The 13,042-nt window shown below is 43.5% G+C and overlaps 1 protein-coding gene across 1 annotated transcript in view; it reads left to right on the forward strand.

The window, feature by feature from the left end:
- TUBGCP4 (tubulin, gamma complex associated protein 4) overlaps positions 1-13,042 on the forward strand; it is a 42,076-nt gene that overhangs the window by 5,855 nt on the left and 23,179 nt on the right. Inside the window, exons 3-9 of the mRNA XM_010836135.1 lie at positions 3,586-3,708; positions 3,974-4,027; positions 4,439-4,495; positions 7,561-7,640; positions 8,993-9,194; positions 11,823-11,988; positions 12,226-12,350. Coding sequence (XP_010834437.1) covers positions 3,586-3,708; positions 3,974-4,027; positions 4,439-4,495; positions 7,561-7,640; positions 8,993-9,194; positions 11,823-11,988; positions 12,226-12,350 — 807 coding nt within the window. The remainder of the gene's footprint in view (positions 1-3,585; positions 3,709-3,973; positions 4,028-4,438; positions 4,496-7,560; positions 7,641-8,992; positions 9,195-11,822; positions 11,989-12,225; positions 12,351-13,042) is intronic.

Here is a 13,042-nt window from a genome sequence, read left to right on the forward strand (position 1 = left end):
CAGATTGAGAAAGTACGCTTTGCCCAAGTTTTAGGAACCTAAATTAAATCAGTTTGAATTGGATCAGGGTTCCAATTCCAGAGGTGAAAACACAAAGCATCCTTTCCAGTTCCTTTGTTGCTTTGCTTCTAACTGCCGTACTCACATCGAGGCAGGCAATTCAAATCTTCAGGCTTTGTTTTTTTAATTTGTAAATAAAGTTAAACTGGAGCAGGTTCTTGGCATGTGGTGAAACTTAATAAATATTGTTCATTAATAGGAATTGGAAGTCAATGCTTTATAGTGTAGAAGCCAAAGATTGATGTCCTGTCCATCCCTTACTGACCATAGACTGCTCAGCAGCAACCTGAGGCTGTTTCCTCACCTATAAAATGGGGATAGTAGATGGTACCTATCTCATAGGGTTGTGGGGATTAAACAAGGTAGTTCCTGTGAAGTGCCTGGTGTACAGCAGACCCACAAACAATCTTTAAGAGAAGTTTTAAAGTTCTCTTTTATTTTTAACAGTCTGCAGTTCTGTCAGTGGTAAGTAAAAAGATTGCTACATTGTGTGACTGATTCAGTGGTGACTATTTCCCAGCGGAAAGATTGATTCTGCTCTAAGAGAAAGGCTTCTCTTCTAGAATGGGAAAGGAAGGGTGCTTTTCTGAAACAAATGCAGTCAGCACCATCTGCTGCTTCTTCTGTAAGCACTTGTCAGGCCCTTGGTGGTTTTCTATGGGGCAAAGATGTTGGAGGATAATGCCTTATAAATGTTCGTTTCTGGGACAGGGATTCTGGTTCTATCAAAGAGATTTTGTTGCAGAGAAAGTACATAAGCTAAACTTGAATTCAAAATCTAATCAATGCTAGTTTGCTATGAAAACATAATAATAATAACACAATGATCAAATTTGGAACCTGTGTATACCCTGATATAGATGAAAAGGGCTCTAATTTTAAGTGTTTGTAACTTTGGGGTTTCTGTGGTGGCTCAGCAATAAACAATCTGCCTATAATGCGGGAGAGTGAAAAAGTTGGCTTAAAACTCAACATTCAGAAAACTAAGATCATGGCATCTGGTCCCATCACTTTATGGCAAACAGATGGGGAAACAATTGAAACAGTGAGAGGCTGTATTTTCTTGGGCTCCAAAATCACTGCAGGTGGTGACTGCAGCCATGAAATTAAAAGACACTTGCTCCTTGGAAGAAAATTTATGACCAAGCTAGATAACGTATTAAAAAGCAGAGACATTACTGTGCCAGAAAGGTCTGTCTAGTCAAAGCTATGGTTTTTCCAGTAGTCACATGTGGATGTGAGAGTTGGACTGTGAAGAAAACTGAGCACCAAAGAATTGATGCTTTTGAACTGTGGTGTTGGAGAAAACTCTTGAGAGTTCCTTGGACTGCAGGGAGTTCCAGCCAGTCCATCCTAAGGGAAATCAATCCTGAATATTCATTGGAAGGACTGATGCTGAAGCTGAAACTCCAACACTTTGGCCACCTGATGTGAAGAACTGACTCGTTGGAAAAGACCCTGATGCTGGGAAAGATTGAAGGCAGGAGGAGAAGGGGATGACAGAGGATGAGACAGATGGTTGGATGGCATCACCGACTCAATGTGCATGAGTTTGAGTAAACTCTGGGAGTTGGTGATGGACAGGGAGGCCTGGCGTGCTGCAGTCCATGGGGTCGCAAAGGGTTGGACACAACTGAGCGATTGAACTCAACTCACAATTCAGGAGACGCGGATTCCATGCCTGTGTTGGGAAGATCCCCTAGAGAAGAAATGGCAGCCTGCTTCAGTATTTTTGACCTGGGAAATCCCATGGACAGAGGAGCCTTGCAGGCTACAATCCATGGGGTCACAGAAGAGTCAGACATGACTTAGTGACTAACAACAACAATGTATCACTTTAAGAAAAGCTAACCTCTTCTATATTCACATAACTATGTGGATTTTATATGTGGATTCCTACTTTTCCAATTCCTAAAGCTATTTGTAGCACCTCTTATTTATTTATTTATTTTTTCTGAAAAATAAAAAGCAATTTCTCTTTCATTTTGTGATAAATGAAGACATTCAGTTCTCTGAAATGATACAAGATCAAAAAACCAACTGCCTGGTTGTAAGCTAGTCTGGTCTGTTTCATCCTATGCCCATGTTCTTATTATAGCTGTGAACATTTATCTCCAGGAACTGCTAGTATCCTTTGTGGCATCCTCTGGCTACACTGTGCCGTATAACCCCTGAGCCCAAGCTTCCTGCCACATTTTTTGCTTAATTCTCCTATGGTATCTACTGCCACCAGAGCCTGACCACCCAGAAAGCCTAGTCATCATGGCCTCTAGTCAACTGTTAGTTACAGTTCGCCCATGTAAAAGAAGAAGAATGCTTTTATAGAAAAACTACAGCTTTCTTGAAAGACAAGCCATATTTGTAAATAGCCTCTTGGTGAGCATCTTCTAACTTCCTGTGTTGGCTGTCAGATTCGTGTTTTTAATGAATTGCCATGTGAGACAGGAGAAGGGTTGTTAGGAGGAGGACTGAGGTCATTTTATTTATTCAATAAATAGTTACCCTCTCTTCAAAGAACTGTGCTAGGAAATGAAATGCAAAGATGGACAAAGTGTGAGCCCTTGCTTCTTGAAGCTGTTGGTCTAATGAGGGAACAAATAATCAAAAGTTCAATTCCAGCACTGAATAGAGATGCTATAAAAGCAACAGAGGGGAGCTATTAATTCTCTGGGGAGAGTTAGAAAGGGCTTTGCAGGGAAAAGATGCTTGAGTTGGGTCCCGCAGGAAGAGTAGGTATTTGTCACAAGCATGGGCACACAATTGTAAGCAGAACACACTCAGATTCATGGAGGTGCAAGATAGAAATAAGGCACTTTTCGGGGAACTGTTGATTAATTTGGAAATGAGGATGTGAAGTTGAAAGCAGTAAAAGATAATTTTGGAGAGAGGGTAAGGGCCAGAATACAGAAGTCACCGTATGCTATGTGCTGCTAAGTCGCTTCAGTCGTGTCCGACTCTGTGTGACCCTATAGACGGCAGCCCACCAGGCTCCCCCGTCCCTGGGATTCTCCAGGCAAGAACACTGGAGTGGGTTGCCATTTCCTTCTTCAATGCATGAAAATGAAAAGTGAAAGTGAAGCCGCTCAGTCCTGTCTTGACTCTTAAGCGACCCCATGGACTGCAGCCTACCAGGCTCCTCCATCAAGAGTACCGGAGTGGGGTGCCATTGCCTTCTCCGGTATGCTATGTAGAGGAGTTTAGATATTATTCTTGGGTAAGAGGAAGCCACCAAAGGGATTTAAGCCAGAAGTTACAAGGTTAGAACTGAGTTGTTAAAAAATCTCTAGTGATAGTGTGGAAGAATACCCAGTTTATAAAATCTCAGACACTTGGAAAATTAAAACATTATCACATTTTAAAAGGTCAGGACTCAAAATCTGTCTCTTCAGTCAGATTTTCCTCTCATGGAAACACTACTTTGATTGGAAATTATTTAAGCAAAAATAATGCCATTAATAAAGGATAATGTCTTCCTCAGGTTTCAGGCTGTGAGCTGAAAAGCTGACTTCTCTTTGTTGATTTCAGGATCACCATCCATCTCAGCAGGGCCAAGGTGGGTCACATGGAATCTACCTCAGGGCCTTCTGCACGGGGCTGGATTCAGTTTTGCAGCCTTACCGCCAGGCACTACTTGATTTGGAACAAGAGGTGAGAAGAGACGTGGGGAGCCACACCTCTGGGACTGCAGATGAGGGCACATTCCTGATGTGAGATGCCCTCTGATATGGTCAGGTAGCTAAAAGTGAGCTATTTTCATCCGAAAATCGGAATTAATTATCTTCTGTAAGTGATCAATTCTCAGTACCCTAAAATGAACCCTAAACCTACTCTCAGAGTCCCTTCTAGTTTTCACAGATGAAATAGACTCAAGATACTATATATGGAGCCCTAATCACAGTGTTTTTTGTTGCAGTTCCTGGCTGACCCCCATCTCTCCATATCACATGTCAATTACTCCTTAGACCAGGTAACAAAATGCTTTGGAATCTGTTGATATCATTGGAATACTCTAACTCAGGATATTATTTTTGAGAACTTTTTTCCTTCTGGTTTCAGAGCCCAGCATTTGTTATTTCATAGGTTTTCCTAGATCAGAACTGTTTGAAGAGTTCCACATTTAATGAAAACTTACTGTCTGATGTTAATGCTCTACATTGGCCTCAGTATTAGCAGTTATGCGCCTCAGACACAGAAACTGCTCATGTCTGCCGTTCTATCTACAGCCAACCCCCACATCAGATTGCCTTAGAATCCTGGCTGTTCTGTGGCATTGCCATCTTTATGATATATGGACTGGTTAAAAACAAAGGCATTTCCTGAGTTAATTTTTTTCCTTGTGCTTGAATATATACCATCCTAATCATTCTCTACTTTGTAGTTCCAGCTCCTTTTCCCCTCTGTGATGGTTGTAGTAGAACAAATTAAAAGTCAAAAGGTGAGTACTTTTTCCTTTTGCTGGGGTAAGCACCAAGGACATAATCATAATTCATTTTCCTTTACATTCCTTTTTGAAGACCCTAGTTTTCGGTAGTTTTTATTTATTCATTCATTCATTCATTCAGCAATATCTGCTTGGGTATCATGCTAAGTATCAGCAAAGCAAAAATAAGTTATGACCCTGCCCTTAAGCACCTCCTGGTCCAAAAGCTGGGGTAAATAGTAACAGATGTCCCCAAGAATGCTGCTGGGTAGAGGATAAAGCTATGGATACTTGAAGGTGAGAGTTTTGTACACTAAAGATTCAAAACTTTGGATATGGAACTTGAGAAGAAGTAGAAAGTTAATCCTTAGAAAGAAGGTAATAGGTTTATTATTAGGGTGTTGGCAGCTTTCTGAGTATTGTTTAGTCATTGGGTGAAACCCAGATGTTCATTAGTTAAATATGCCTCTTATCACAAGTTTTTATCATATGCATTGAGAAGAGGGTCTCCAGTGTCCAGAGAATGTCTTTTCTGAGTAGGATTAATAATTGAGATGCTTTGAGATTTTACATTAGAAGAATCTGCTGGTTCATAACTGGATCAGAAAGGACAAGTGGATTAAATATATTTAGTTAATTCCTGTTTTTAAGCTGATGTATTTGTGCCTTGAATATAACTAGTTAACTAGGCAGTTTGCCAGATTGCTGCTGCTTTTTTTTTTTCACTGTACACGTCTAGAAACTTACACTCTGCTGCATTCATTCTGTGGCAGCAAAGTCAGTGGGGACGGCGCTCTCTGACCCTGCAAAGCTGGTTGCCCTCATCAAATAACATCAAGCTTTTATTGTGCACTTGTTGTATACCAGGCACTGTGCAAAGTGCTTCACGTGTATTATCAAGGTCAATCTCCTAAGGAATCAAATAGGTTAAGGAATGTAATTAGAGTCACACGTGTATGCGTGCGCAGTTGCTCAGTCACGTCCAACTCTTTGTAACCCCATGGACTCTAGCCCGCCAGGCTCCTCTGTCCATGAATTTCCCAGGCACGCATACTGTAGTGGGTTGCCATTTCCTCCACCAGGGGACCTTTCCAACCCAGGGATCAAACCTGCGTCTCTTGCTTTTCCTACATTGGCAGTCAGATTCTTTACCTCTGCACCGCCTGGGAAGCCCCTTAGGATCATACAGAATGTAATAAACGGTAGAACGAGGATATAAACTCGGGGCTGTCTGACCCCAGACTGTGCTCTTAACTACTCTACTAAACTGTCTCCCAAAGCTAGAGGGGACCTTCTAGGTAAGTGGGGTTAGCATAAGAGGCCATGCATGGCTGCACACCTCAGTTGACCCTGAGCTTCCATTGGCCCCAGGAAGGAGAGTGGAAAACAAGTGGAGGGATTGTAGATGGGCAAGGGATTCCTGCCGGGGAACGGGTAGGAAGCTGAGTGCTGAGGCTCTAAATAAATGAGGCTGTGGGTGAGAACAGGGCAGTGCACACAGGCACAAGGGGTCCTTTAGAGTGCTGGAAATGTTATAACCCTGGATCGTGTTGATGGTTGCACACTGCTGTAAATTTATTAAACATTGTTGAAAGTACACTTAAATTAGATGAATTTTATGGTGTATAATGGAGAAGGCAATGGCACCCCACTCCAGTACTCTTGCCTGGAGAGTCCCATGGATGGAGGAGCCTGGAAAGCTGCAGTCCATGGGGTCGCTGGGGGTCAGACACAACTGAGCGACTTCACTTTCACTTTTCACTTTCATGCGTTGGAGAAGGAAATGGTAACCCACTCCAGTATTCTTGCCTGGAGAATCCCAGGGACGGGGGATGCTGGTGGGCTGCCGTCTATGGGGTCGCACAGGGTCGGACACGACTGAAGTGACATAGCAGCATGGTGTATAAAGTATACCTCAGTAAAGCTGTTTAAAAAAAATAGAGACAAAAGGACATTGAGAGAGGAAGCAGGTTTTTAGATAAGTGTGTACTTTATAAGAAGTCTGAATTAGGCCTTAATCTGAAGTAAAGAGCGTTCATTACTTCTTTTCCTGGAATTTGAAATGATTCTGGTTTCCTTAGTGCAGTTCTCAAACTTCATTGTGCATTAGAATCACCTGGAGCTGATTGTTAAAAGCAGATCATTGGGCCCCACCCCAGAGATCCTGATTCAGCAGGTCTGGAACAAAGGTCTAAGAATTTGTAGCTCTTAAAAGTTTCCAGGTGATGCAGATGCTGCTGGGCAAAGGTGTGGGCTGGGAAAGGACAGGGATGCGGAGGGTCCATACTTAAGAACAACTATTGTGATGTTGTGATTTATAATAAGAAAAATAGATTTGGTCTTTGTCCCATTTCTGGCACAGAGCTCCTAAAACTCAGAATTTCCTAAGTAATAAGAGCAATAAAGACATCTTGATATGCATAGCAAACCCCTATTTACCACACCTGAGCTTGTTAACCAGGTGATTTTGGGAAAACACTGAAATATGGGCTGGTTGCCCGGGGAACCAACCCTGTGATTGGAAGGTGAGAACTTGCAGTCCCACGTTTCCCACCTGACCTTTGGCAAGAAAAGCGGGCAGAGGGCAGAGAGCTGGGAAGGTCCATAGAAACCTGAAAGGATGGTTTGGAGAGCTTCCAGACTGGTGGACCAGAGTGCCTGTGTGTGCCACCGTGCCCTGCAGAAGCTCGTTTGTCCGGGACCTCGCTGTATGTACCCTTTCATCTGGGTGTTGATTGGTATCCTGGTGTATCCTTCCTAATAAATTGATAATCTAGTGAATAAATGGGTTTCCTGAGTTCTGTGAGCTGCTCTAGCAAATAAGTGGAACCCAGGGATTGAGTTGGGTTATAGGACCCCCAGCTGGTGTCAGAGAGTTGCTTGATGGTGTGGGGGAACCCCACCCACCCCTACACACACACACAGTGGAATTGGAGTCAGAATTGGAACTATGCATAGATCTTACGAGTTTATCCTCACTCTCCGTGGATTTTGCCCTCTGGATTGAATATAGAATATGAGATTGTGTTACATGAACTATTAAAATGGAATTCAGCTTGACAAGGTTGTGTTTTCCACAGATTCATGGTTGTCAAATCCTGGAAACTGTATACAAACACAGCTGCGGGGGGTTGCCTCCTGTTCGCAGTGCACTAGAAAAGTAAGTCGTGGCTTCACTGGGGTAGAGGGGGGAGTGGGTGGTCAAGTGACCTGACTTGGCCCAAGTTCTGTTTCCAGGTTATCTCGGGTTTCTCTCTGGGGACAGTTGTCCCGTGAGTACAGGAGCCCATGTCAGCCTTACGGTGACTCAGAAACCACAGAAAGGGGATTCTAAGGTGTTGAGCGTCCAGGCTAGGACCTAGCTGCCTAGATGATCTTGAGGCAATCCTTCATTTTTGGATCTCATTATCCTTGGAGAATTTCCATGAAATATTCCAGATTATGCTTAGCTGTGTCTAAACGTGTATTTTGAGTAGCTTTATAATCCTCTTAAGAATTTTACTCTAACAAAATTATCCAAAAGAAGAAAATAACCATATACACAATCATTATTCATTGCAATATTGTCTGCTATATTAAGAAATGAGAAAATCACCAGTAATAGAATGCTGAATAAAAATATATTCACTTGATAGACTATAAACCAATTAAAATTACAAATTCTGAAACATGTAAAAATATTTTTATAATACTAACTGAAAAAAGGATACAAAATTATATGTATTTTATGATTGCAACTATTAAATAAATGTGAAATATGATCAAAGGCTTCCTGTAGAATACTCCACAGTCTGGATTTTTCTGATTATTTCCTCATGAGTAGATTCAGATTGGACATTTTTGGCAAGGATACTACCTAGGTCGTATTATTCCGTTAGAGCATATCAGAGTGCACACAGCGCAAGTTTGCCCCATTGCTGGTGTAAAGCTTTATCACTAGGGTTAGGTGTTTCCCACCAGATCTGTTTTAGAGGAACATTTTCCACTTTGTCATTGATATGTTTTCTGAGGTGTGGTCCTTTGAGGCTGTGTAACTATCCCATTCTCCAACAACCATTCTGCATTTGTTGGGTAATACTTTCTCAGGTATATCTGCCTCTCACCTACTGGACCTACTCTCCTCATGTGAGTCCAACAAAAGTAAAAACTTACTTAATACTGTGTTAGCCAAAAAGAGACTCCTGTAAGTCCATTTAATTTTAACAGGAATCCTCCATTTTGAAACTTATTTTACTCAAAAGGAGGGAAGAAATGTGCCTCTTCTAAAAGATGATCAGAACCTTTACCGAGCATTTCAGACTTCAGTATACAGGCTACAGGTTTGGAAATTTAACCACTTAGTTCATCCGCAGAGATTGAAGTTAAAATAGCACAATTATTTTTACCCTAATTGGTCCTTTCCTTTCTGACTGACCAAACTCTCAGGCCTCTGTTTATCCAGTTTAAAGCACGCCGTCTGTGCTTTTGTCCTCTGAGTGAACTTCTAAGGCTTTTGCTGTCCTCTCCACTCAGGATCCTGGCCGTGTGTCACGGGGTCATGTATAAGCAGCTCTCAGCCTGGATGTTACATGGACTCCTCTTGGATCAGCACGAAGAGTTCTTTATCAAACAGGGTCCATCTTCCGGGAATGTCAGCGCCCAGCCAGAAGAGGATGAGGAGGATCTGGGCATTGGGGGACTGACAGGAAAACAACTGAGAGAACTCCAGGACTTGGTGAGAGCCCAGCAAGAAGCCTAGCCTGCTCCTGCCAGGAGCTGGACAAGTCGACAGCTAGATGACCTTCTGCTGACTTGCCCCCAGCTCATCATGGCCTGGGCACGTTCCATAAATTCTGTAGACGTAGACAGCTGGCTTAGCTTAATACTCAAACTTAATGCCTAACAGTGAGAGACTCTAAAGTAGAAAATACACTTGTAAGATCCCTTTTGTTTCCCCTTTTCCTGGTATTTGCATTGAGGAGAGTAATAATAAGTCTTATCCCTTTAGGTCGTCTTGTTGGTACCCAGAGCTTTTACACTGCAGGTTAGTTTTGATTCGGCTCCCCAAAGTCCTGTGTTGTTCATATCCATTCATTTATCCTGTTACATTTTATTGAATGCCTGTTATATGCCAGGCACAACTGTTCCAGGTGCCACAACCGCATAAACAAATAAAATGTAGTAGTCCCTGTCCTTAAAGAGCTTACAGTTAGTGGAAGACATATTACAATATACTAAGTGCTCTGGACCAGTGAGTGTGGGTATTCTGGGAATATGGACTAGAGTGGAATATATGTCTTAAGTGCAAAGAGTTTGGGAGAACGACTTCTCTGGTGGTTCAATTGTTAAGACTGAGCTTCCAATGCAGGGGGCTGAGGTTTGATCCCTAGTCTGGGAGCTTAGATCCCATACGCCACACAGCCAAAAAAAAAAAAAAAAATTCCAGGCAGAGGGAAGGACTGTGTACAGTACAGAGGCCATGAAGGACATGGATCATTTGGGGGAACCATTAGTAATTCAATTGAGATGGTCAAGTAAATAAAGACTGAAATATAGAGTGTAAGGGACAGTTGGAGGGGATGTGGGAAGTGGCAGTCAGTGAAGCTTTTGAGATGAGCGGAGGTAAGATCATGAAAGCCCTTGTAAATAATGGGAAGGAATTTGGACTTGAGCCTGAAAAGAGCTGGGAACCACAAAGAATTTTAGGCAACAGGTTAACACACCTCTGTATGTTATATTAGACTTTATGATAGATCACTCTGGAAACTGCGGGAAAACTTTTTTTAAAAAATTAAGATTAGCAGCAAGTACAGTAGTTAGGAGAATGTTTGGGACATTACATATGCTCAGTTGCTTCAGTCGTATCCTACTCTTTGTGACCCCATGGACTGTAGCCTGCAAGGCTTCTCTGTCCATGGGATTTTCCAGGCAAGAATACTGGAGTGAATTGCCACTTCCTCCTCCAGGGGAGCTTCCTGACCCAGGGATCAAACCCAGCTCTCCAGCGTCTCCTGCATTGCAAGCAGGTTCTTTACTGTTTGAGCCATCAGTGAAGCCTGTTGGGGACATTAGCTGAAAAATAGCGGGAACAGTAAATACGGGGAAGAAGAAAGAGGCTTCAGCGCTATGTAGGGGGTGGAGCAGGCAGGTCGTGGCGACTGATTGGCCAGGGGCCCGAGGGAAGCGTCAGGGATGGTGGCCAAGTCTCTGCCTTTAGTGCTGGCGGTGGTGATGCTGAGGACTGTGGGTTGCTGATAGGAGAGCAGGGGAGAAGGTGTGTCTAACTCTGGACACACTGAGATGCTTGTAGGAAATGACCAGTGGGCTGAGCCTGGAGCTGATGAGAGCAGTCTGGCTTAAAGATAAAGCTTTAGGAGTTATCAGTATATCAAAGTTTTTAATCTGAGGTCCATGGGTGGCTTCAGAGGTTCTGTGAAGTGTATGTTTCCATATTCTTCTGGAAGGTCCATCACTTTTATACTTGCAGAGAGTCCTGTGATGCAGAAAGATTAAAAACACCTGTTATGATCAGTTCAGCCTCAGAAGATGTGATTGTTTAGGAAGAGTGTGGAAAGCGAGAGGAAAAAAGGGTCTTGGGTGGTGCCCTGAGGCACACCAGCACCCAAGCCCAAAATCGAAATGGCGGATAGCAGAGATCAAAGTCAGGAGAATGGAGCTTGGCGTTCCTTATCTATACCCTGGATAAGGGTCAAATTAGCAGCAAGTCAGGGACCTGGTTAGCTAGACGGCAAGAATCTGGGGCTTCATGGGCTAGATTAGTGGTTCTCAGACTGTAGAGTGCCCAGAATCGCCTGGAGAGCTTATTAAAACATGGACTGCTGGGCCTCATCCCCCAGGTTTTCTGTAGCTCTGGGGACGGGCTTGAAATTTTGCATTTCTAACAAGCTCCCACGTGAGGCCAATGATGCTGGCCCAGGAGCCAGGTTATGAGAACCACATGGCTGTATGACTCAGGCCTCTGTGAAGAGCTGGGCAGAGCAGACATGCACAGGGTAGTAAATCACAGACATGCAGACCTGGAAACAAACAGATCAGGTATCCCACAGTACAGACAAGAAGACTGAGTTCCAGACCCACTGCGCAAGTTTTACACAGTAGTCAAGGCAGAGTGAGAATGAAAATCCTAATGTTAATAGAACCACTGTTATTTCCACCGTGCTTTCTGTCTAAAAATGGAATGTCTTTCTCTAGCACTGGTGATTTAATAATTATGCAAGTTCAGATTTAAAGTCCCTGCTTCCAGAAACTGTAAATCGTGGGTTGGGAGAGCTGCCAGATATTCCCTTGTTTCCCCTTTCTCACTTCATACGTTATCTCTGATGTGGGTTTTTTCCTTGCCCAGCGCCTGATAGAGGAGGAGAACATGCTGGCGCCATCTCTCAAACAGTTTTCTCTGCGAGTGGAGATTCTGCCGTCCTACATTCCAGTGAGGGTTGCTGAAAAAATCCTCTTTGTGGGAGAATCTGTCCAGATGTTCGAAAATCAAAATGTAAACCTGACCAGGAAAGGTAGGAATATCCTTGCCCAGGGTACCCCCCATCCTCAAAGGCATATTTGACATCATGCTGGACCCAGAGTCGGCCCGGACAGAGTGGGTGGCTAGGGACCTTCATGTCCTAGGGACATGGGACATGAGTGGGTGGCTAGGGACTTTCATGTTGTTCCCGGCAGCCCCAGGCAGAGAGCCCCCCGCCTGTGCAGGTTTCCTGACTCCCGCTGACCGTGAGTGCTTTCCTGTCCTACAGGATCCATTCTGAAGAACCAGGAGGACACTTTTGCAGCAGAGTTGCATCGTCTCAAGCAGCAGCCCCTCTTCAGCCTGGTGGACTTTGAGCAGGTGGTGGATCGTATTCGCAGTACTGTGGCCGAGGTTGGTCTTTCTCAATATAGATATAGTTTATTTTACTTATTTAATTGACTGCACTCGGTCGTCACTGTGGTGCATGAATTCTTTGTTGCTGCACTCGGGCTTTCTCTAGCTGTGGTGAGCAGGGAGTACTTTCTTGTGGGGCCCAGGCTCTGGGGCTCTTGGGCTTCAGTAGTTGTGGCTACTTAGGGGCACACAGCTACTCAGGGGCTTAGCTGCCCTGAGGCCTGTGGCATCTTCGTTCCCTGCATTGGTAGGCAGATTCTTAACCATTGGGCCACCAGGGAGGTCCCTCGTAGTAGAAGAAAATAGACTAGTTTCCTAGAAATTGAGTACTTGATTTATTTCCTCTTGGTGTGATTAGAACTTAACTTGCAGGGAAGTGTTTGAGAGAGTTGAAGAGCAGGAAGTAGAAAATAAAAGCATTGTTTTAATAATAGAGGCGGAACTGCCTTAGCCTTTTCCCACCTGACAGGAGTTTGATTGATAGCTAGTCAGTTACTTAGTAATAAAGGAAGATCTTGGTTTGCATTTCAGATAGATACCCTTTTGACTCCATTGTGTAGTTGGCAGTGACTCCAGGGGACCCACTAATTCTGACTAAATTTAGTGCCTTACGGCCTTAGGATAATCTATCATAGGAAGGCAGGACAAGTAATATTTTTCCATTCTTTTTTTTTTTTTTTTGCACTCCA

This window comes from Bison bison, unplaced genomic scaffold, assembly GCF_000754665.1.
Source record: "Bison bison bison isolate TAMUID 2011002044 unplaced genomic scaffold, Bison_UMD1.0 scf7180017864061, whole genome shotgun sequence".
NCBI lineage: Eukaryota > Metazoa > Chordata > Mammalia > Artiodactyla > Bovidae > Bison > Bison bison.